Source organism: Sardina pilchardus, chromosome 13, assembly GCF_963854185.1.
Source record: "Sardina pilchardus chromosome 13, fSarPil1.1, whole genome shotgun sequence".
Classification (NCBI taxonomy): domain Eukaryota; kingdom Metazoa; phylum Chordata; class Actinopteri; order Clupeiformes; family Clupeidae; genus Sardina; species Sardina pilchardus.
Genome location: NC_085006.1, coordinates 14,668,986 through 14,694,828, shown reverse-complemented (window position 1 = coordinate 14,694,828; position 25,843 = coordinate 14,668,986). Strand labels below are relative to the sequence as shown.

The following is a 25,843-nucleotide window of genomic DNA, read 5'->3' as shown; positions in this document are numbered from 1 at the left end:
AGACTTTATGGGAACACAAAATCAACAGCGGGATTAAATAGTGCCACTTGACAAAAAGCACTCAGAATTGCTTGGAGCCCCTCTTTTACCCCCTTGATGAGATTTTGGGAGCATTTATTATGCACTTCATCAGAGAGAGCCATCCCCACAGACAACTGATTATCCAATTGTGATGTTTAAAAGGTCTGCTTTAATGACATAACCACATTTGACAGACCAAGTTCCATTTGTATTCGATCTATTTTTCTTGCATATTAAGAACTCTTCCATTATGTATGCGGAGCGCTATCCTGGAAAAGTTATTGCTGCTGCAGCCAGCACTGTTTAATTAATCACAACACAATCAAAATAAGAAAGCCGGCACTATAAAGAGCTCTCTGGCAGACTGTGGCAGGGAAGCTCGGTATACAATGAGCAAAATCGTTAATTGACTTCCACTGCATTCAGCAACAGAATATTATTTACCTCCACAAATCCATACGGCTGCTCTGAATACAATAATCTTCCTGTCGACAAAGGAGGCGTTGAACTCATAAAGTAAAATGGAGGTTGTGTTGGCTGTACATCATGTAAATGCAAGGGGATATTGTTTGAGGAAATAAGAATGCCCTGGTCTGCCAGCGTTGAGCTAAATGCAATCCACCTCATACTGGATCAATGCAAAAGAGAACGCCCACTAAACCTCAACACAAAGACACTAATCAAAATGCTGTTGGTGTGGGAAAATGTTCCTACACTGCATTCAATTCCGTTAGTACACTTAAGTCCTAAACGTCACTATACTACACTAACAGTCCTTCTGTACAGCTTGACTTCTACTGAAAATGTTGCTTAAGGATACGAATGAGGCTAAATATAGAATTAGTGCTAGTGACAGATTCCTATAGTGTATTTTGCTAAATAAAGTTACAGTATAATTGATTACTCTCCTCCACTCCTGACAAAGTACGCTTAAATATCCTTTGAATGCATTTCCCAGAAACCGAACACAAAGTTGCCGTGTCAAAGTCAAGCCACGGTCTCAAGGTCATGACAGATAAGGCCCCCGTCGTCCGTATGAGACGAGACCTCCTCAGCGATGCCACGGGCCAAAAGCGTCACCGGATCCCCGGCATTGTCTAATGCGAGTGACTGGCGCAGGGGAGATTTATGCCACCCGCCGGGGTGTGTGTGAGCTGTCACCCACTAATCAAAGCGCCAAGCTTATCTCCTTCACTCCCGGGGCACCCTTGTGCTCCCAATAACAATCTCATGCATTTGACTGCCGGGCTAACTGACAAGGCGCAAATGAATAGATGGGGTCTGATTCATGCAGGCACTCGGAGCTCATAATGTCAGCGCTTTGTGTGAACCACAAAGAACAGCCCAAATATCCCCAAAGTGCTTGCCTGGGTATTTTCAGAGCAGGGGGGAAAAGAGTCCTTCTTGGTGTTTTATTTGGAAGTTGACAGTCAAATAAAAACATTTATCCCAAGTGTTGGTGGGCAAAGCTTTGAGTGTTTTAAGGGATACATTTTCTGCTGGTTTTGGACACAAACTGAACAAATATGTGGAGTGCCAAAATGTGGGATAACTCCTGCGTCAGCAATGGCTGTCATCCAATCTGTATGAAAAATGCATAGCTCATGTTACGCATGAGGCCAAGGTACATGACCTGCAATTTCAAGGCAATTTGAAAGTGTCAGTTGATATCAAAACTGACTTCACATACATCGCATGAATTATTGCACAGTGTGTGCAGTGGTGAAGGAATTATGCAAATGTCCAGCCAGCTGTATCTGGAGTTTATGGAAAACCAAAGGACAAGGGGTCACACGGCATACATCGAAATGATGTAAGTACTGTACATAACCAAAAAACCCTGTAACTTGTAAATGTAGATTTCCCAGGTGAAGGACATATCACAAAATAAAACCAGACTGTGTGATGTGAACCAAGGTAACCAATGTAAATTTAAGCATTTCAAGAACATCAAAATGGAAAGTGAGTGCATGAACTGAATATAGCATGCAAGCCTTCGTCTGTGTATGTGTGTCTGTGTGTGTGTGTGTGTGTGTGTGTGTGTGTGTCTGCATCTGTGAGTGCGTGTACGTGTGCGAGTGTGTGTGTCTGTGTGTGTGTGTGTGCGTGTGTGTGTACTGTATGTGTGTGTGTGTGTGTGCTCACGTCTGCATGTGTGTGTGTGCGTGTGTATGTGTGTGTGTGTGCGTGTGTATGTGTGTGTGTGTGCTCACGTCTGCATGTGTGTGTGTGCGTGTGTATGTGTGTGTGTGTGCTCACGTCTGCATGTGTGTATGTGTGTGTGTGTGTGTGTGTAGACTGCAGACAGGTTTACCTCTGAACTGCTTGATCATGCTCTGGTGGTTCTCCACAGCCTCCAGCAGGATCTTCTCGGCCGGGTCCATTTTCCAGCGCCACTCGGTGCCCACGGGGTTGGTGTGGTGTCTGCGGGCCGGGGAGGGGGAAGGGGGGGGGGGGGCAGGGGCAAGACAGGACGGGACGGGACAGGACAGCAGCTGTCAGATGTGGCCCCCCATCACCCCCAAACAGCCATTCAACACCACCAGCCACAACCCCAGCCCTGTGACCCAGCTAATGAGTTCGTCGGGACCCCTTCACAACGGCTCACATCACCACGCACAGCAGCTGCCCACGTCATCTGTCCAGCGCATTTCTGTTCCCTTTCCTAAATGCCGATTTTCTTTCTTCACTCACAGACAATCACTGCTTTGGATGGGGTTTAAATGGGTAAAATAATGAACTCCACCCCGTTTCAATCATTTCCTTGCAGCTAAGAGGAGGAAGGCCACTAGGGGGTTTTGCTGTGGCCCAACAGAGCAGATAAGGAGTGTGGTGGTGGTGGTGGTGAGGAAGATCATCAGCACTCTGTGACACTGACACACACACACACACACACACACACACACACACCCACACACAGCCTGCAAATGGATGCCATTTCCATCTCCTCACAGCTGTTGGATGCAGGCGAGGGGAAAGGAGTAGTGGATGTACTGTAGCTCTGCTGGAAACTGAACATCATTCCCACAAACAAAATGAGGGAGCATGACTTATGAAAAGCAAATCTGAATAGAGGCCACGGTCATGCTGGCATGGGTGTCTTGACTCAAGTCAGCGGACCCGGAGCTGAGATGCAGAGGCCCAAAACATCTGAACTGAACCATGCGCTTCACAGTGCACACACACTGTATCCAGAGGGGAAAGGTTAGCGAAGCGCAGCCCTGGATAAGCATTCCTAAAAAGGCTGGGCATGTGTGGGGCGGGCAACCCTCAGGACCTCACTCACACTGATATTGTGCACTTGGTTACAGTGCCTGGCCTGGCACAGGGCTTGTTGTTGTTTAAAGTAAAAGGGTACTTGCTGCCAAATACATGCTGACTAGCAGCAGAAAATGTACTTTCTTGTCAGCCGCAAATATTGCTAAACCCCCCAGTGACGAATGAAAAACTCTGAAACTTCTAAATGGAAAAAACGGCAAGGCAAAATAAACAGAAAAAGGTGTTGTCAACCCTCTCTCCGCGTCTCTTGTTCCTGGGAACAGAAATCTACTTCCTCTGAGAGGAGCCAATCTGTGAGTCCTGCAGCATCCCTTGGCCTTGGTTGATGTAAACAACTCAGAGTATTAATTTGAAGACAACTGCTGTGCAATCGGGGATACGCTCAGTATTCAGGATGCGCACTCAGGAAACAGGAACCCATCAGTCACAGCAGTATGATCCGTGCTCTTCACGTGAACGAGACGAGTGGCTGGCCGTGGTGTTCTTACATGTGGTGTAACCCACGCAGAATAAAAACACAGGGGTTTTCAGTTTGTCTATGAATACTGTATCTGTCCTTAACAAATAAACTATAATAACAATAACAACAATCATACATTTCCAAATCTAACTAAATAGATATTTTGCCTTTTCTCTTACATACTCAACAGTAAATTCCTTTCCGAGTAATGTGATAACTTGGCCCGGAACAGCCTCTCTCAACACCACGCGGCGATGGCCAAACACACTGGCACACAATGTCAGAGACTCGCACCTCTGGCAGTCCTCTGCAGAGCTGTGCAACATTTCGACTGAGAACCTTTCGGCTGCCGAGCTGCGGCACTTATCAGCTGTTGCACAGGGCTGGTGCATTCCCTGTGTGTGTGTGTGTGTGTGTGTGTGTGTGTGTGTGTGTGTGTGTGTGCCCGTCCCGCCAGCCCCTTTGCCCCTCCGATTCTCCGGCTTTGTTTGAAACACCGCCTCACGCTTATGCTAATGCTGTTGCCACATTCTATAGCGAGATAAAAATAAAAAAAAAAAAGCTTTGAACCACAAAGCCACTTCGTTCCCATTCAAAATTAATGGGATTCATCTGAGAGAAAGAACAAAGACTATCCAGCGCAGTGTCTCTCTCTTTCGATTTCTCTCTCTGTCTCTCTCTCTCTCTCTCTCACTCTCTCTGTCTTTCTCACTTCCTCTCCCTCTACACTTGTTGAGTATGTTCCTGCTCCATGTTTGTTTGTCCGCTCACATTTATCCCACATGGGCTAATCTGAAAGTAAACTCTCCTTCGTCATCCTCCTCCTCTGACGATCACAAGACACACACACCACACACACACACACACACACACACACACACACAGACAAACACACACACAAACATGCAGGCGCACACACACACTCCCAGAGGCTCTTGGGGCTGCCTGCGGTAGCAGACGGCTGAGTCCTGTCGCGCCGATGCTGCGTTCTGGTGGCAGCCATCCTGGACGGAAGCCTCCACTCAGACGTGGCTGATCTAAACTGACAGCTCCCAGCTGTACCCTCCAGCCCGCGAACTCGGGACCTTTTCAGCAGATGAGATGAGACTTTTATAATTTCCATCGGAGGGAGGAGGGAGGGGGGGGGGGGGGGGGGGGCACGGTGGCAGGCGACAGGGTGGACAGGTTCGGCGAAGAGCCCAACCCAACTTCCTCTCGTAGCCAGCCATCGCCATGAATCAACGCGGCCGTGTCTGCTTTTTGCACTTGCAATTAGCGCGGCCATTCATCAGGGCTGTTTACGGGGGAGGGCCGGAGTGCTGACGGTAAGCACGCGCATCACTCATCGCCACAGCGACCTGATTATTCTCATCATTATTAATGAGTCGTGGCGTCTATCAGAACCTCTCAGAGGCCCTAATGTGCCAGTGCCTTATATCCCCAGAGAGCGCAAGCACAACCCAGGTGCGGTACAGAGACTCAGTATACTTAATAGAACTAGAAATGCAATTCCAAGGAATTACCAGTGCATGAAATGCAAAAATAGATAGATAATGTAGATATGGTTACTAAGGTGTAGCTAGGGTAAACATGGTGGTTGCATAGTTTACAGAGAGTTGATAGTGTGAAGGTAGACAGTTTAAAGCTGAAACATTCCCAGTTCTAACTTAACTAATGATTACTATTCATGCTAAAATGTTAACTATGGTAACAATGATAACCAGGTTGATTGGTTAACTTAGCTACTGATTTCATGCAGTAATGGTAAAAATGTTAACTATGCTAACTATGCTCACAGTGCTAACCAGGTTGATTAGCTAACTTAGCTAATGATTTCTAGCGGTTATGCTAAAAATGCTAACTATGCTAGCAATGCTAACTATGGTAGCAATGCTAACTTAAACTAACAATGCTAACCAGGTTGATCAGCTAACTTAACTGATGATTTCTAGAAATAATGCTAAAAATGCTAACTATGCTAACAATGCTAACCAGGTTGATTAGCTAACTTAGTTGATGTTTTTTTTGCAGTTATGCTAAAAATGCTAACTATGCAAACCATGCTAACTAGGTAACTTGCTAGTGAGGACTTTTATTTTGAAACATTTGTTGCTAGGGTATCCATGGTGGCCACTATCAGGAAACAAGAAGTTACTGCAGTATAATCATGTTGGTTGCTATGGAAACGGTCATAAACGCTTAATTTTAATGGTTGCTATGTTGGTTGCTAGGTACATGGAGTTTTCGTGTAGTTGACTGGACGCATAGTTGATAACTGACAGTTGGAATGGTTGAACAGTTAAATAGTTGAGTAGTTACAATGGTTAAATGATTTAATAGTGTATTATTGCAGTGAGGACCTTTATTTTCAAACAGTTGTTGACAGAGGAAGTAGTGAAACAGGATCTGTAGTCTTAATGAGATTGTATGCTTAAAGCCTGAGACAGAAGGTGCCTCTCATATAGCGTTTACGCGTCCCCTCTCGCTCCTCGATCCTCACTGATCTACATAAAGAATAATGGAGCGGCAACAATGGGATAGTCTAGCCCTTCTTCTATCTTTCTTTATATAGATCATTGAGGATCGAGGAGCGAGGGAGGACATATAAACGCTGCTTGAGAGGCACCCACAGTAAATACTTTAGAAGTTGTATGTAGATAGTCTAATTAATGTTGATAGACAGAATGTTTCAAGGATGTTGATAGGCAGATTGTTTAATAGATATTGATTGACAGTTTAATGGGTGGATGAGTGAATGGTCTGAAGAAGATGAATGGATAGAAGGTTGGATGGAATGTGCCTTATATTCTTGTTAAGAGAGACACTGATACAGCTCTCTGAGAGTAGTTGATACAGGTGTAATCAATTTAACTGGCTAGTCTTAAGAGAACCAGAGTGTGCTTAAAGCCTGAGACAGAGTAAATCATTTAAAAGTTGAATGTAGATAGTCTAATTAATGTTGATAGACAGAGAGTTTAATGGATGTTGATAGGCAGATTGTTTAATAGATGTTGATAGACAGTTTAATGGGTGGATGAGTGAATGGTCTGAAGAAGATGAATGAATAGAATGCTGGATGGAATGTGCCTTATATTCTTGTAGAGTGGAGAGACACAGCTCTCTACTGAGAGTAGTGGATACAGATACAGGTGTAATCAATTTAACTGGCTAGTCTTAAGAGAGCCAGAGTGTAAGCCTGAGACAGAGTAGATTGTTTAAAAGTTGAATGTAGATCGTCAAATTGATGTTGATAGGCAGACTGTTTAGAATGGGTGGATGAGTGAATGGTTTGAAGAAGATGAATGGATAGAAAGTTGGATGGAATTAGGAAGACTTATGTTGATACAGTTGATACAGGGGAACAGAAAATGTAGTCTCAAGAGCCTGAGAGAGAGAGAGAGAGCTGCTGCACCTGGACTTGCCACCTGGCGTAACATTCTAATTGCTGCCGTGATGTCATAATGAGCAATGTTAAGTCTATGGGGAAATGTTTAATAGTTTTTAATTTACAGTTTAAAAAGTATAAAAGTTACAAAGTTGAAAAATATATTGCACAGGTCTCCTTAGTAAGACCTACGTAGCAAAGTTTGAATCAAGTTTCTACGTTAAACGGTTCAAGCTGAATTGCGAGCGTTAGAAGAAGTTGGATTAATAACTAGAAATGCAATTCCAAGGAATTACCAGTGCATGAAAATGCAAAAATAGATAGATAATGTAGATATGGCTACTAAGGTGTAGCTAGGGCAAACATGGTGGTTGCATAGTTTACAGAGAGTTGATAGTGTGAAGGTAGACAGTTTAAAGATGAAACATTCCAGTTCTAACTTAATTAATGATTTCTATTCATGTTAAAATGTTGATTAGCTAACTTAGCTAATGATTTCTAGCAGTTACGCTAAAAATGCTAATTATGCTAGCAATGCTAACTTTACTTACAATGCTAACCAGGTTGATTAGCTAACTTAACCGATGATTTCTAGCAGTAATGCTAAAAATGCTAACCATGCTAAATATGCTAACAATGCTAACCAGGTTGATAAGCTAACTTAGTTGATGATTTTTTGCAGTTATGCTAAAAATGCTAACTAGCTAAGTTGCTAGTGAGGACTTTTATTTTGAAACATTTGTTGCTAGGGTATCCATGGTGGCCACTATCAGGAAACAAGAAGTTACTGCAGTATAATCATGTTGGTTGCTATGGAAACGGTCATAAACGCTTAATTTTAATGGTTGCTATGTTGGTTGCTAGGTACATGGAGTTTTCGTGTAGTTGACTGGACGCATAGTTGATAACTGACAGTTGGAATGGTTGAACAGTTAAATAGTTGAGTAGTTACAATGGTTAAATGATTTAATAGTGTATTATTGCAGTGAGGACCTTTATTTTCAAACAGTTGTTGACAGAGGAAGTAGTGAAACAGGATCTGTAGTCTTAATGAGATTGTATGCTTAAAGCCTGAGACAGAAGGTGCCTCTCATATAGCGTTTACGCGTCCCCTCTCGCTCCTCGATCCTCACTGATCTACATAAAGAATAATGGAGCGGCAACAATGGGATAGTCTAGCCCTTCTTCTATCTTTCTTTATATAGATCATTGAGGATCGAGGAGCGAGGGAGGACATATAAACGCTGCTTGAGAGGCACCCACAGTAAATACTTTAGAAGTTGTATGTAGATAGTCTAATTAATGTTGATAGACAGAATGTTTCAAGGATGTTGATAGGCAGATTGTTTAATAGATATTGATTGACAGTTTAATGGGTGGATGAGTGAATGGTCTGAAGAAGATGAATGGATAGAAGGTTGGATGGAATGTGCCTTATATTCTTGTTAAGAGAGACACTGATACAGCTCTCTGAGAGTAGTTGATACAGGTGTAATCAATTTAACTGGCTAGTCTTAAGAGAACCAGAGTGTGCTTAAAGCCTGAGACAGAGTAAATCATTTAAAAGTTGAATGTAGATAGTCTAATTAATGTTGATAGACAGAGAGTTTAATGGATGTTGATAGGCAGATTGTTTAATAGATGTTGATAGACAGTTTAATGGGTGGATGAGTGAATGGTCTGAAGAAGATGAATGAATAGAATGCTGGATGGAATGTGCCTTATATTCTTGTAGAGTGGAGAGACACAGCTCTCTACTGAGAGTAGTGGATACAGATACAGGTGTAATCAATTTAACTGGCTAGTCTTAAGAGAGCCAGAGTGTAAGCCTGAGACAGAGTAGATTGTTTAAAAGTTGAATGTAGATCGTCAAATTGATGTTGATAGGCAGACTGTTTAGAATGGGTGGATGAGTGAATGGTTTGAAGAAGATGAATGGATAGAAAGTTGGATGGAATTAGGAAGACTTATGTTGATACAGTTGATACAGGGGAACAGAAAATGTAGTCTCAAGAGCCTGAGAGAGAGAGAGAGAGCTGCTGCACCTGGACTTGCCACCTGGCGTAACATTCTAATTGCTGCCGTGATGTCATAATGAGCAATGTTAAGTCTATGGGGAAATGTTTAATAGTTTTTAATTTACAGTTTAAAAAGTATAAAAGTTACAAAGTTGAAAAATATATTGCACAGGTCTCCTTAGTAAGACCTACGTAGCAAAGTTTGAATCAAGTTTCTACGTTAAACGGTTCAAGCTGAATTGCGAGCGTTAGAAGAAGTTGGATTAATAACTAGAAATGCAATTCCAAGGAATTACCAGTGCATGAAAATGCAAAAATAGATAGATAATGTAGATATGGCTACTAAGGTGTAGCTAGGGCAAACATGGTGGTTGCATAGTTTACAGAGAGTTGATAGTGTGAAGGTAGACAGTTTAAAGATGAAACATTCCAGTTCTAACTTAATTAATGATTTCTATTCATGTTAAAATGTTGATTAGCTAACTTAGCTAATGATTTCTAGCAGTTACGCTAAAAATGCTAATTATGCTAGCAATGCTAACTTTACTTACAATGCTAACCAGGTTGATTAGCTAACTTAACCGATGATTTCTAGCAGTAATGCTAAAAATGCTAACCATGCTAAATATGCTAACAATGCTAACCAGGTTGATAAGCTAACTTAGTTGATGATTTTTTGCAGTTATGCTAAAAATGCTAACTAGCTAAGTTGCTAGTGAGGACTTTTATTTTGAAACATTTGTTGCTAGGGTATCCATGGTGGCCACTATCAGGAAACAAGAAGTTACTGCAGTATAATCATGTTGGTTGCTATGGAAACGGTCATAAACACTTAATTTTAATGGTTGCTATGTTGGTTGCTAGGTACATGGAGGTTTCATGTAGTTGACTGGAGGCATAGTGGATGATAACTGACAGTTGGAATGGTTGAACAGTTCAATAGTTGAGTAGTTTCAATGGTTAAATGATTTAATGGTGTATTATTGCAGTGAGGACTTTTATTTTGAAACAGTTGTGGACAGAGGAAACAATTGACAATTCACTGATCTACATAAAGAATGATGGAGCGGCAACAATGGGATAGTCTAGCCCTTCTATCTTTCTTTATGTAGATCATTGAGGGTCGATGCCCGAGGAGCGAGTGAGGACATATAAACGCTGCTTGAGAGGCACCCACAGTAAATACTTGTATGTAGATAGTCTAATTAATGTTGATAGACAGAATGTTTAATGGATGTTGATAGGCAGATTGTTTAATAGATATTGATTGACAGTTTAATGGGTGGATGAGTGAATGGTCTGAAGAAGATGAATGGATAGAAGGTTGGATGGAATGTGCCTTATATTCTTGTTAAGAGAGACACTCACTGTGTCTCAAACCGCGCACTTCTGCACTTAAAATACTTAATTTGAGTGCGTGAGGGCGTTTACACTGAAATTTCGAACGATACGAAGGGCACTGCAAGTCCCCGGATGGTGCACTCATAACGGTCAAAAAGTTGAGTGTGGAACGCTGGACACTTCTCGCCCTCAACGGACGCCATGTTGGCTAAATAACGGAAGGGGAGGGAGTATTTTCAAACTCGTGGAAATCGCGGTAGAGAAATCTGAAGCAGCAGCGGTGGAAAACACACTTTACAGAGGTACAAGCAAGTTACAACATAAACTGTTCACGTTTTGACACAGTACGACCATGTCACGGTGGAATTGAGGACACCAATAAAAACATATTTAAACGTTACGATCGTCATTTCCGTGAAGTGCACGGAGGTTAGCGTTTGATATGAGACGACACTATTCTGTTAAAATGTGCACACTATGCCGGTAAGCACACAGGGCACATAGGGTGCTGTACGAAAGTGTACTCACGGAAGTAGTCGGTTTGAGACAGACTAACTGATACAGCTCTCTGAGAGTAGTTGATACAGGTGTAATCAATTTAACTGGCTAGTCTTAAGAGAGAGTGTGCTTAAAGCCTGAGACAGAGTAAATCATTTAAAAGTTGAATGTAGATAGTCTAATTAATGTTGATAGACAGAGAGTTTAATGGATGTTGATAGGCAGATTGTTTAATAGATGTTGATAGACAGTTTAATGGGTGGATGAGTGAATGGTCTGAAGAAGATGAATGGATAGAAAGTTGGATGGAATGTGCCTTATATTCTTGTAGACTGGAGAGACACAGCTCTCTACTGAGAGTAGTGGATACAGATACAGGTGTAATCAATTTAACTGGCTAGTCTTAAGAGAGCCAGTGTATGTAGCCTGAGAGAGAGAGAGAGCTGCTGCACCTGGACTGGCCACCTGGCGTAACATTCTAATTGCTGCCGTGATGTCATAATGAGCAATGTTAAGTCTATGGGGAAATGTTTAATAGTTTTTAATTTACAGTTTAAAAAGTATAAAAGTTACAAAGTTGAAAAATATATTGCACAGGTCTCCTTAGTAAGACCTACGTAGCAAAGTTTGAATCAAGTTTCTACGTTAAACGGTTCAAGCTGAATTGCGAGCGTTAGAAGAAAAAGAATTATAACTAGAAACGCAATTCCAAGGAATTACCAGTGCATGAAAATGCAAAAATATATAGATAATGTAGATATGGTTACTAAGGTGTAGCTAGGGTAAACATGGTGGTTGCATAGAGAGTTGATAGTGTGAAGGTAGACAGTTTAAAGCTGAAACATTCCAGTTCTAACTTAACTAATGATTTCTATTCATGTTAAAATGTTAACTATGGTTACAATGATAACCAGTTGATTGGTTAACTTAGCTACTGATTTCATGCAGTTATGGTAAAAATGTTAACTATGCTAACTATGCTCACAGTTCTAAGCAGGTTGATTAGCTAACTTAGCTAATGATTTCTAGCAGTTATGCTAAAATTGCTAACTATGCTAGCAATGCTAACTATGGTAACAATGCTAACTTAAACTAACATTGCTAACCAGGTTGATTAGCTAACTTAACTGATGATTTCTAGCAATAATGCTAAAAATGCTAACTATGCTAACAATGTTAAAAAATGCTAACAATGCTAACCAGGTTGATTAGCTAACTTAGTTGATGATTTTTTGCAGTTATGCTAAAAATGTTAACTATGCTAAACATGCTAACCAGGTTGATTAGCTAACTTAGCCAATCATTTCTAGCAGTTATGCTAAAAATGTTAACTATGCTAACTATGCTAACCATGCTAACTAGCTGGTGAGGACTTTTATTTTTAAACATTTGTTGCAAGGGTATACATTGTGGCCACTATCAGGAAACAAGAAGTTACTGCAGTATAATCATGTTGGTTGCTATGGAATCGGTCATAAATGCTTAATTTTAATGGTTGCTATGTTGGTTGCTAGGTACATGGAGGTTTCATGTAGTTGACTGGAGGCATAGTTGATGATAACTGACAGTTGGAATGGTTGAACAGTTAAATAGTTGAGTAGTTTCAATGGTTAAATGATTTAATGGTGTATTGCAGTGAGGACTTTTATTTTGAAACAGTTGTGGACAGAGGAAACAGTTAACAGGATATGTAGTCTTCAGAGAGATTGTATGCTTATAGCCAGAGAAACTGACAGTTGATACAGGTGTAATCAATTTAACTGGCTAGTCTTAAGAGAGCCTGAGAGAGTAAATCATTTAAAAGTTGAATGTAGATAGTCTAATTAATGTTGATAGACAGAGAGTTTAATGGATGTTGATAGACAGTTTAATGGGTGGATGAGTGAATGGTCTGAAGAAGATGAATGGATAGAAAGTTGGATGGAATGTGCCTTATATTCTTGTAGAATGGAGAGACAAAGCTCTCTACTGAGAGTAGTGGATACAGATACAGGTGTAATCAATTTAACTGGCTAGTCTTAAGAGAGCCATAGTGTGTGCTTAAAGCCTGAGACAGAGTAGATTGTTTAAAAGTTTAATGTAGATTGTCTAATTGATGTTGATAGGCAGACTGTTTAGAATGGGTGGATGAGTGAATGGTTTGAAGAAGATGAATGGATAGAAAGTTGGATGGAATTAGGAAGACTTATGTTGATACAGGGGAACAGAAAATGTAGTCTCAAGAGAGCCAGTGTATGTAGCCTGAGAGAGAGAGAGAGAGCTGCTGCACCTGGACTGGCCACCTGGCGTAACATTCTAATTGCTGCCGTGATGTCATAATGAGCAATGTTAAGTCTATGGGGACATTTTTAATAGTTTTTAATTTATAGTTTAAAAAGTATAAAAGTTACAAAGTTGAAAAATATATTCCACAGGTCTCCTAAGTAAGACCTACGTAGCAACGTTTGAATCAAGTTTCTACGTTAAACGGTTCAAGCTGAATTGCGAGCGTTAGAAGAAGTAGTGGAATAATAACTAGAAATGCAATTCCAAGGAATTACCAGTGCATGAAAATGCAAAAATAGATAGATAATGTAGATATGGTTACTAAGGTGTAGCTAGGGTAAACATGGTGGTTGCATAGTTTACAGAGAGTTGATAGTGTGAAGGTAGACAGTTTAAAGATGAAACATTCCAGTTCTAACTTAACTAATGATTTCTATTCATGTTAAAATGTTGATTAGCTAACTTAGCCAATGATTTCTAGCAGTTACGCTAAAAATGCTAATTATGCTAGCAATGCTAACTTTACTAACAATGCTAACCAGGTTGATTAGCTAACTTAACCGATGATTTCTAGCAGTAATGCTAAAAATGCTAACTATGCTAATAATGCTAAATTTGCTAACAATGCTAACCAGGTTGATTAGCTAACTTAGTTGATGATTTTTTGCAGTTATGCTAAAAATGCCAACTATGTTAACAATGCTAACTATGCTAACCATGCTAACTAGCTAACTTGCTAGTGAGGACTTTTATTTTGAAACATTTGTTGATAGGGTATCCATGGTGGCCACTATCAGGAATGAAGAAGTAACTGCAGTATAATCATGTTGGTTGCTATGGAAACAGTCATAAACGCTTAATTTTAATGGTTGCTATGTTGGTTGCTAGGTACATGGAGGTTTCATGTAGTTGACAGGAGGCATAGTTGATGATAACTGACAATTGGAATGGTTGAACAGTTAAATAGTTGAGTAGTTTCAATGGTTAAATGATTTAATAGTGTATTATTACAGTGAGGACTTTTATTTTGAAACAGTTGTGGACAGAGGAAACAGTTTACAGGATATGTAGTCTTCAGAGAGATTGTATGCTTAAAGCCTGAGAAAATGACAGTTGGTGCCCAGGTGGCCGGCCACCTGGCGTAAGATTCTAATTGCTGCCGTGATGTCATAATGAGCAATGTTAAGTCTATGGGGGAAATTATAATAGTTTTTAACTAATAGTTTAAAAAGTATAAAAGTTACAAAGTTGATATATACATTGCCCACATCGCGTAAGTAAGATCTACGTAACACAGTTTGAATGAAGTTTCTACGTTAAACGGTTCAAGCTGAATTGCGTGCGTTAGAAGAAGAATAATAAGAAGAAGATGAAGAAGTTGAAGACTAGGAAGAACAGTACAGTGCATTTTCATGCACTGTAATAAGAAGCCTAGGAAGAACAGTACAGTGCATTTTCATGCACTGTAATAATAAGAAACCTAGGAAGAACAATATAGTGCATTTTCATGCACTATAATAAGAAACCTAGGAAGAACAATATAGTGCATTTTCATGCACTATAATAAATCACATTTGATTAGAAGACTGTATAAATACATACTGTAATCAACACTTGCATTTGTTGATTTGTCACTGAAATGGCATTCTTGATGGCATTTTATGATATATACTTCGAGTTAAACTTCACTCTTAGAGTCTTGCACAGAAAGCATCTGAAAACCAAGATTGACTCCCTGTACATCTATAAACCTTTCCTCAATACTGACCCACCGCAATAAATTCAATGTTGTATACGCCATTACTACTGTACTCTCAACTCAGTGGCGTAGCAACACTAAAACAGAGGCAATGTAATGTGTCATTGAATTGTGACCAACTAGTGAATCATTTCCTCTCACCTCCAGCAGAAGACACATTTATTGGCACAGGCGAGACTGGGGGTGGCCTCCATGCACCGATGGGACTCGATGCCGTAAAAAGTGTGTTTGTAGCAGCCGCCTCTCCCACGTAGCATCGACTGCCAGACAGAAAAGCGAGAAAGCATTCAAGGGACAAAATGTACCTCAGGTAAATAACTTCTCAAAGAAACTAGGGCATAGTAGGGTATACAACAGATTGAAAAAGTGTAGACTCACCTTAGTCCAGCGACATAGCTTCACTCCAGAATGGCTCCCGATGAGTTTGTAGCCTGGATAGAAGAGCAAATGAAACAAGCATGAGTGACAGTGCTGACAAACAGATCAAAGGCTCCTGGCCTGTTTGTTACTCTGACTCCAGACGACTGAGAGACCCTGCCACAGTGACAGACAAGACCATAGCGATATATATAAAGCCATAGCGATAGCTACTGTATTCAGGGAACATTTTTCCAGGAAGTTCAAATCTACAAAGGAACGCAGAAGAAATTTCCAAACACAAAAGTGTGATGTGCCAGGAAGGTGTTCCATTGCCATGCCATCCGGAGGAAACCACTGATCAACTTTATAAGTGCCCTCTCTGGAGTGGAGGTAGGAGACCCCCACGGAATCAATCAGACAACATTGATTCAAACAAGCCAGCAGATTAGGCTACAACACACAGGTGAACAGGTGAGTTCAACAAAGCCACTTCAGCATCAATACAAGCCAGGGTTCATTTCAGAGCATCTCTTCTGCTGGAGTTCTTCACTACGTTCCCTACATTCTGAAGAGTAACTCTGTATCTGATCTGGGGGGTTTGCCAAACAGATTTGTTCTTTTGTTCCTTGTGGCTTTCGTCTGTGTCCAACAACAACACCTCCCATGCCTGCTCATCAAACAGAATAACTGGATCCAGGATCTGGTTACCCCCGACAGCATCCCTTCATCTACCACTGCCCAGCACTGGGACAGATACCTCGACAGGGTCACGAGCAGCTGGACAACCTTCACTACTCTTTGAACTCTAAGCCTGGGGTTCTGTGGCCCAACTGGCTACAGCATCCATACCACAATTGGGTCCACACTCCCACGGGGACCTACTGTAGGTTCGAGACCGACCCAAGTCATTTCCCATCTCTCTCTTCCACTCGCTTCCTGTGTCTCTCTCTTTGTGTCCTATCTTAAAGGCATAAAAGCACACCCAAAAGTTATGCTGTATTTTGCAATCATACAGCATGTCACATTCTTCATTTTTACTCGACCTTGGGGAGCTGTTCGAGATTTTGTCGAGTCAAAGAGCCCTGCTCCTGGTTTTCTTCTCCTTTCCTTGTTATTTCTAAGCACTTTGACTTTAAGCCTATTTCCTACAAATGGCTGTTCACACAGAAACACTGAGAGCTCACTGGGGAATTCGGGCCCAATTTATCATTTACCTCACACACACACACCCTCACACCCTCACACACACACACACACACACACACACACACACACACACACACACACACACGCACACACACACACACACACGCACACACACACACACACATCCTCACACACATCCTCACACACACACACACCCACACACACACATCCTCACACACACACACACACACACACAAAAGAGAGAACAGAGCACTGCAACAGCACGGCTGATCACTTTCAATGAGGGGCTCAAACAGAGGCAGCACCACCGCGGTGCCCGAGCACTGGTTCAATTTGTGGCTAAATGACTCGGCCCAGCTGTGCTGGGAAAGTAGAGGGACCAGAGGTGAACGTATGATTGAAGATAACTTCTCCCACAGACAAACAGCTCTCAGTGCACACACACACAAATCCCCCCCCCCCCCTCTCTCTCTCTCCCAAACGCAATCACAACAAACACACACACACACTCACACACAAACCCCAGGAGAGGGAGTGCTGAGCAGAGATCTTTTTCTCCCCTTCATCTTGGTGCCAGACTTTTTTTGGAGTGGGGGGGGTGGGGGGGTGGGAGAGGGGGAGCACAGGGGAGAGGGGCTCCACGCGTGTGAAGCGCACGCATCAGGAAGCCGAAATATTCGAGAGTCCCAGTCCCACCTCCACCACCTCCACCCCTCCCCCCGACCGTGTTCATTAGGAAAACTCCACATCAAACGGCCCACGCCGTCTTTTATGTTTGCCTAGAAATGCACAGGGCAAGATCGGGAGGGAAAGGTAGCTACCGATCCCTCCCTTCTTCTACGCTTCTCTCTCTTTCTCTCTCTCTCTCTCTCTTTCTGTCCTCTCTCCCTGTAGAGCTAAATCAGGCTCTACGCAGCAAGGCTCAAACACGAAGACTGAAGGCATAAAGTATACGAACAAAGGACTATTCTGAATTGCAAATGCTGTTTATGTGGGCATTGCATAATTTGCTTGTTCAAAGAGCACCAAGCTACAACATGTAGAATTGTTTTTGTCTGGCTCTGGAACAGCTGGTCAACCTTTGCTATTTGGGGGTGAAGGACACAGAAATGATGGTCAATGTAATGAAACAGAATTACAGTAGAGTTTGCTCACACGCAGTGTGCATGGAATGGATATTTGTGTGTGCCTCCATGTTTGAGCAACTCAGACTTTTTCTAGAAGGGCACAAGCACATTCAGTGACAATTTTCCATTTGTGATTATTTGGCACTCCCCAGGGAAATCTGAGTCCAAATGGAACCAATTCATCGTTGCCAGGCTGCAATGGACTGCCACGGCAGAGGAATGCAAGTCTGCTTTCAATGTATGGCAGGTCCCTTTCCAACTGCACTTGGATATTTCAATCTGGGCATACACCCACAAGTTCATAAAATGCACTATAATAATGGCTAAACGAGCTAAGAGTGTGTTTTGACAGGATGAATGGCTAGCCTACATTCATTTAACATGACATTTGGTAGTCATGACAGGTAAGGTCCACGTTCAGTAAGTATGGGGCCCGTGCCCTTGCCAAAGCTAGTGGCATGGCAGCGGAAGGCAGGCATGGGATGCAGCATAAGATAATCACTTGGTTGGCACGTACGGTAAGCAGCGCATGATCTGATCTTCTGAAAGAGGGATGCGTTGGCAGTGCCAATGGGGGCAAGTGCTTAAGAGGGGGTAAAAAGAGAGAGCTTCTCTCATCTCCGTCTGGGAGCTCCAACAGGTTTTTTTCCCCCTTCAGTAGCACACGGCCTGACCAAATACTGTTTTCAAGAAGGAGATTTATTCATGCAGAGCTTCGGACTGATGTCATGTTATTGCACGCGCACAGCCAGCCAGTAAAAGCCATAAAACTCGGGATTGCCACCATGCTTGCAGCCAGTTCACGACCCGGCCACCCTTGTTAATAGGGTTCTATAAAAAAAAAGTCACTGCCCAAGTGTTTAGGCCTGCTAAAGTTACAACTCCGTTTCCAGAGTACATCCGCACAGCAACCCCTCTGGAACACATGCGGGCCTGATCAGACAAGGTCTACAATGTTCATCAATTATGCAACACCCTGCAACAGCCCCTCTGAAGACACCCTCACATCCATTTGCGAGGCTGACATTAATAACCTAATTCTTCCCTCCGGATGCTGAGCAAACAGGTCTTTTATCTTTCTTCTTCACTGGCTCTCTCATTCTCATCACTTCTGTTTCCCCATACAGTACACATACACGCAACACGCATCTAGTTCAATAACTAACCTCAATTAATAATTAACAGCAACTGGCAAAAGAATGCACCGTCTTCATCTTATTAATGACATTTCTACACTCATTAAGCTTCATTTGTTATGTTTTTTTTTAGTGGGAGAAAAGAGGGAGCTTGTTGCCTCTATAAAATTCTAATTTGTCTCAGTGTACTGTGTTCACTTGATAAAGATGTTCTCTAGACTTGACAGGAAAAGCAATCCTAAGGTACCAGATTGCTACATCCTACCCAAGTATCCCTTTCTTTCTTTGTTTATCTGTTAACTCCTGGCTTGCATTAAGGCAGATGCATGGGAGTAATTTAGTGAGATAATACGTTAATTAACTCAGTAACCTGAATAGGAGGCCAGAGTATGTGCGTGTGACTGTGTGCGTGAGGGTGAGTGAGTGAAACTGAAGTCGACAGTGCGGTCACTTTTTCAAAGTCAGGCAGATCTCCCTCGAGCTGTGAGCTTTTTTTTTTTTTCTGCTTGGTCAGCACAAACTGCTGTTTAGAAACCTGAATGAACAAACTAAAGAATGAACATCGGAATGAATGGACTCAGACAGCAGGCAGACATTAGGAGACACATCAGAGCAATACACCGGCTGAGCGCAGTGTCTCCTTTTCACCGCCCCCCCCCCCCCCCCCCCGACTGAGCTCATTAGAGTGTGAATGTAGAGTTGCAAGGGAAGAGGAAAGAGAAGAAGAAGATGAGAGGGGCGGAAAAGAAAAGGAAAGCAAACGGAAATAGCAAAGGGGAAGAGAAGATGGAAGGGAGGGCGAGAAATCGAAAGAGGGAGAGAGAGAGAGAGAGAAAGAGAGAAAGAGGAAGAGAGGAGGAGGACCGTGGAAGACTGAGCATGGGAAGAGAGAAGAAGCTTCAAACTGCTTATCATCACTTTCCTGTAGGCAGAGAGAGAGACTGTGAGAAAGAGTGTGTGTGTGTGTGTGTGTGTGTGTGTGTGTGTGTGTGTGTGTGTGGTGTGTGCATGAGAAAAAGACTGTGTGTGTGTGTGTGTGTAAGAGAGAGAGAGAGAGAGTGTGTGTGTGTGGGTGTGTGTGTGTGTGTGTGTGAGTGTGTGTGAGTGTGTGTGTGTGTGTGTGTGTGGTGCATGCATGAGAAAAAGACTGTGTGTGTGTGTGTGTGTGTGTCTGCAGGGAGCGGTGAGCTCTGATAAAAGCGGAGCGGTGAGGAGCTCAGGGGAGATGGGGCCACAGGAGAGGAGGCTAATTGGGCTGCGCTGTATCATTAGGGTCTGTTAGGTTGCAGTCCCACCAAACAGCAGCTCCACGCTCCGCCTGCAGGGACAGCACCCAGCAACACGTGCCGCACGGCAACCACATCAAAACACCCAGGAACATGTATTTATGCATTTATGAAAAACAAAAAACAACAGTGGAGAAAGTGATCAGCAATAACAATATATAGATATTGGGCTCATGACTCTCTCGTCTGTGGTCTCTCTCTTTGACAAAGAACACATCATTATGACCACACGAGTCATTTAACAAGATGGCAGTACTTGAAAATTAACAACGTCAGAGTTGAGTGAATGTGTCGGGATGGGAAGAAATTGATGCCATTCATGCAGAAAATGGCACATTTCAACAAAATGTGAAATTATACATTTCAGATCGTTTGCAAAAGCCGCCCTATACATCACATTTTAGCTGAAGCGTGAACAAATTCCGTCGGCCCAAGATATATTCACGTCCCTGGTATAAAATTTGTTGCAGCCTCTCACGTTTTATTTGATCCATAAATTTGGTCTCCATCACCATCCAATGTGACATGTGTGAGGATCACAGAGTGCAGTAGCGCAAAGCACTAGCAACAAAAGCTGAACTCCAAAAATATGCCCGACATAAAACAGAGGGCAAGTCAGGGCACCCACTAGTTAATCAATGCCGCCAAATGGATGTTTGTGGATTTGTGCCAAGAAACCCATAAAAAGGGATCAACAGCATCAATGATACCATTAGAGGTCACGTCCAGAGTAAAAAAAAAAAATTCTCTGAACAGCAGTGTGACAGAGACTCAGAGAAAGAGTGAGACAGACAGACAGACAGACAGACAGACAGACAGACAGACAGACACAGATGAGGGAGAAATGATGACGACTGCACTGTGCAGTGGAGAGCATGCACGCAGAGGGGTTGGTCTCACCTTGTTTGGTGAGCGCGTCTCGGAGCGCAGGTGTGATCATCTCCCTCCTCTCCTCCTCCTCCACCACGGGGATCTTCCCATTACTCATCTTGGACAGCTTGACCTTCTGCCTCTCCTCCCCATCCTCGTTCTTCTGCAGACACAAAAGCTCAGAAATCAGCACCGTGAACCAGAGCCGCTCTCTAGCTACACCTTCAGAGCAAGGAGACGAAACTTCTCCAAACTCACTCCGTCTATTCACAAAAGTTGTTGCCCCTCGCCGACACAGCCACCCATTCACAGTTTAGAGACGATTACATTTCAGATGCACAGCTTAATCTGACAAAGCGTGATTGCCATTTAGCTAGGCTAATGCCGTTTAATTTCGAGAAAATTAACTGACAAGCCACGTGTTAATCAGGCTAAAGGCAGAGCAGTCGCATCATCACTGATGGGCGGCTTACTGCACAAAATAGTGTTGCTCATTCCATGTTGTGGTGGCACACACAGCGCTCATCCTCAACAGCTTTGTCACCATGGATATGCTTCGGTGGAGAACCACTCTCTTTCATTCACATTACAGCAATTAACATTACAGTAATTAAAGTCTCAGTTACACAGTCAACTGTCACAGAGTGAACGCATTACAATTTTGATCAGGCAGACATAAAAAGTCTCCCCCGAAACGTTTCATTAGCGGGGGGGATCCAAGATCTCAGCCTGACCTAGCTGACCACCATCATTCGGTAATTCGGTAACAAGTCCCACTACAAACACGTCCAGCTCTATTCTGAGCTGTCTGCAAATGGAGCAGAAATGAGACCTTAATGCCTCTTCAGAGTACAATGTGATTGCTCACCGGCACCAAGAAGCACAGTGGGAAAAGGAGGAGATGAGATGAAATCAAATCTGAAATCGAAATGAGCTACTGAGCTACTGAGCCACTGCGACAGGTTTTGTCTTTTCTTGCCTTTTTTTTTTAAACCTAATTCCAGGTCCATGCACCACCTAATGAACCACTAAATTTAACGACAGCAGAAAATGTCCCCTGAACAAATTTACTCACCCTCAAGATTTCCACCCCATTAGGTGCAACAACATCAGCACAACTAAGACGGGGCACTGCTGAAATAAAAACAGGTTTATTTCCGTGTAAAGGGGAGCCCTCAAAGCTCAGTGATGGCACTAGGCACATCAGGGCTTATCAAGGGGAAAAAAGTCGTCTCCAACATTGACAACACCTAGAACCCTCAACGGGCACGCAAACTCCACAAACAGCACATCCTCGAGCAAGAACCTTTCAAAAACAAGTGTGCAATGCTAAATTAACTACTAATATAACAAATGTGCATCTTTGCAACAAACTATAAACAAAACTCAATCACAATATACAGGGTATGCATGGACAGCAGTCTGGAAAAAGAGTATAGCAGTTATTTTCCATTTAGATTTTTGCTGGGGATTCAAAATAATTTGATTTATTGATTGATTTAACTATTTATTTATAAGGACAACACACATTCATTAACATTTCTGTAAAGAGCCAGTGTTAGCTAGCCGGCTAATTTTTAACTGTAGTTCCGTTGGCCAGATGTTATGAGAGCCATCAATTGACTTGGCCAGTTGTTCCCAGATGTCAAGTCAACAATGAAATATATTTTACAAAAGCACATAAAAGCACTAAACAAAGAAGCAAAACAACCTGAAGGAGACAACAGCAACACAGACAACACACAACACAAGACAGGCCATCAGCCATGTACAGTGCCCATAGAAAGTCATCATACCCTTTTGAAATAGTTACTTTTTTTTGTCTTACAGCCTGAAATCAAAACCCATTTTTAAAAAAATCTTTTCCAGTTTTATTAACAAATTTAGCTGTACAACATCAAAATAATGAAAAAAAAGTAAACAGTTCTGAAAATTAATAAAAAATGAAAAACTAGAATAACAGGGTTGGAAAAGTCATCATACCCCTGACTTAATACTTTGTAAAGCTCCCTTTTGCTTTCATTACAGCCATCAATCTGTTTGGATATGTCTCTATTATAGCTTTGCACACCTAGATAGGGGAATATTTGCCCAATTTTCCGTACAGAAATGTTAACATTTAGTCAAATTCTGTAGGGAATGGCGATGGACTGCTATCTTCAAGTCAATCCACATATTTTCTATAGGATTTAAGTCAGGGCTCTGACTTTGCCACTCAAGGATATTCACCATCCTATCCTTAAGCCACTGCTTTGTTCTTTTGGCAGTATGTTTAGGATTATTGTCGTGTTGGAAGGCGAATGACCTCCCCATCCTCAGCTGTCTAGGAGAGGGACGCAGGTTTTCCTTAAGAATGTGGGTGTACTTGGCAGCATCCATTTTCCCTTCTATCCTGACCAATTGCCCAGTTCCCGCTGAAAAGAAACATCCCCACAACATAAAGTTGCCCCCACCATGCTTCACACTAGGTATGGTGTGTTTTGGGTGGTGTACTGTGTTGGTTTTCGCCAAACATTGCGCTTGGAGTTCAGTGCAAAAACACATCTGGAATATTCTGCTACCATGTGGAAAAAGCTTATATGGTCAGATGAGACTAAGATCGAACTTTTTGGAGACTAAGATTGAAGTTTTTGGACTGAGCTCCAGGCGCTAACCAAACACAGTATACACACCCAAACACACCCAAAACACACCATACCCTGTTTTTAATTTTTTATTAATTTTCAGAACTGTTGACTTTTTTTTCATTATTTTGATGTTGTACAGCTACATTTTTAAATAAAACTGGAAAAGATTTTTTTTAAAATGGGTTTTGATTTCAGGCTGTAAGACAAAAAAAGTAACTATTTCAAAAGGGTATGATAACTTTCTACAGGCACTGTAGATAAAAACAAAAGCACATACAGTACACAAGGAAGAACACAAGCAAGAACGTTAAAAAAAAACCTCACAGGTCCAACAAAAAGCATCAACAGGCACTCCAAGTAACGGGCAGAATACATGGTGTGATATAGTACAGATGTAGAGCTAAACGTGTTCACATGTTAGACTGGTGTGGGAAAGTGTGGTGGGAAGTACAGCTTTTTATCCGATTTGGATAGAGTGTTTCATAATGAGAAGCTGTTACAGAGAAGCATACAGTAGGTGACTAAAAGCACTGGTCCTAAGAGGGACTACACAGTCCCCTCTTAGGGCAGATCTTGTAGCTCTACTGGAGTTGTTATGCCTCATGAAAGCACAAAGTAGTGGTGGAGCCTTGCCCTTTAGAATTTTTAGAATCAAGTATTCTAGGCAGTCAGAGTATATTTATAATGTTTTCCCAGCAAAGGATATACTTACTTATACTTATCAAGAATACTGCAGTGATCATAAGACTTGGTCTTTCTGTCAAATACCTTGCGAGTGTACATGTAAAGTGTGAGAATAGGCTTTAGTGTTGACATCTTTGACTGGGCCCAGCTTGTCATGCAGCATGTTAGGTGGGGGGATGATCATGACATTCATGTACAGTTTTGCTACTGTTGTTGTCAGACAGTTTCTTATATATCTAAAATGTGCTAGATTATATTTAGTAGTCTGCATAACCGTTTTCACTTGTTTTTTGAAAGTTAGATTGAAGTCAAGAATAAGAATAATAATAAGATATTTAATATGTGAGACTAAATTAATGTATACTGTATATTGCTCCAGATATATAGACTTTGGGATCACAGTCAGATATTGTGTGTTTTGTTAAAAATAAATAAATAAATAAATAAATGTCTTTTTGACATTGAGATGTAAGTTTTGCAGCTGCTTGTGCTTTTGTTTCAGCATTGACATAGATGACTGTCATCATCATACAGTACATCTGTATCTCAAACCCTGTGCATGAGTGTAGATCATTAATGTATAAACTGAAGAGAATAGGTCCCAGGATGGATCCCTGGGGTACACCCAGTTCATTGCTCAGTAGGGATATTTGATGATTAACAGTATCAAATGCCTTCTTGAGGTCTAAAAACACAGCTCCAAAAAAGCCTCCTATATCCATTTTTAATTTGATCTTTTTCACAAAGTAGCAGTTTGTGGTCTCTGTGGAATGCTTAGCTTGGAAACCAAATTGCATTGGGAGCAGCGAATAAGCTCTACTGTTAAATGCATGGTTAGCTGCCCTACGGCACATTTCTCAGCAATTTTAGAGATAATCTGTAAAATACTGATAGGCCAGTTATTCACATTGGTTGTGTCTTCTGATTTGTGAATGGGTACAACAGCTGACTTCTAGTCTTTAGGAAAATGTCCCTCATTAAAGGTGGCATTCATTATTTTAGTGATCGGAGCTGTGAGTGTAGCAGCATGCCTCTTTAAGAATATTGAGTCTATATATCTTTTGACTTGGAGCTTTTTATGGAGTTAAAAGTTGAATTGACTGGTTTCAGATCTCCGCCTGTCCATTCTTTCTCTTTATATCAAGGTATGTTTAATTTTCATCTTAATGTTTCCATCTAAGGTTGTGCATTGTAGATTTGTGGTTAATGTGTTAAGTGCTTTTGATGTGAATTTTATTAATTAAAGCAAATGTTAATTCAAGCAAATCTTTGTTGCCCCATTAACCATGTGGCCAATGGCTTTTTAGTGATGTTAAGTGGATGAATTGCTTGCTGAATGTTGTGCATATTCTCACCATGTCATATTGTCAAATATGTTGATGCTTTAATGTGTGATCATGACTTTGCAACATGACCAAAGGCAAAAAACGTATTGAGGAATGTGTGTTAGTGGATCAAATGTTGAAACTGTCTGAACCTTGCTGGATTCGGATTACTAATATATTCTTAACTAATAAAAGGAATGCCAGTGCGCAACACCTGAACTCTGCCTCGTCCGCT

General features: G+C 41.8%; 1 protein-coding gene across 3 annotated transcripts in view; it reads right to left on the bottom strand.

Annotated features, from left to right (window-relative positions):
• The window catches only part of tyw1 (tRNA-yW synthesizing protein 1 homolog (S. cerevisiae)), a 71,996-nt gene that overhangs the window by 32,411 nt on the left and 13,742 nt on the right, over nucleotides 1-25,843 (bottom strand). For 2 of the 3 annotated variants that reach the window (XM_062552255.1, XM_062552257.1), the window contains exons 8-11: nucleotides 21,003-21,135; nucleotides 15,405-15,457; nucleotides 15,168-15,286; nucleotides 2,336-2,445 (exon numbers count right to left, since the gene is read on the bottom strand). In XM_062552255.1, the coding sequence (XP_062408239.1) occupies nucleotides 2,336-2,445; nucleotides 15,168-15,286; nucleotides 15,405-15,457; nucleotides 21,003-21,135 (415 nt within the window). The remainder of the gene's footprint in view (nucleotides 1-2,335; nucleotides 2,446-15,167; nucleotides 15,287-15,404; nucleotides 15,458-21,002; nucleotides 21,136-25,843) is intronic. The other variant, XM_062552256.1, reaches the window with a different exon arrangement.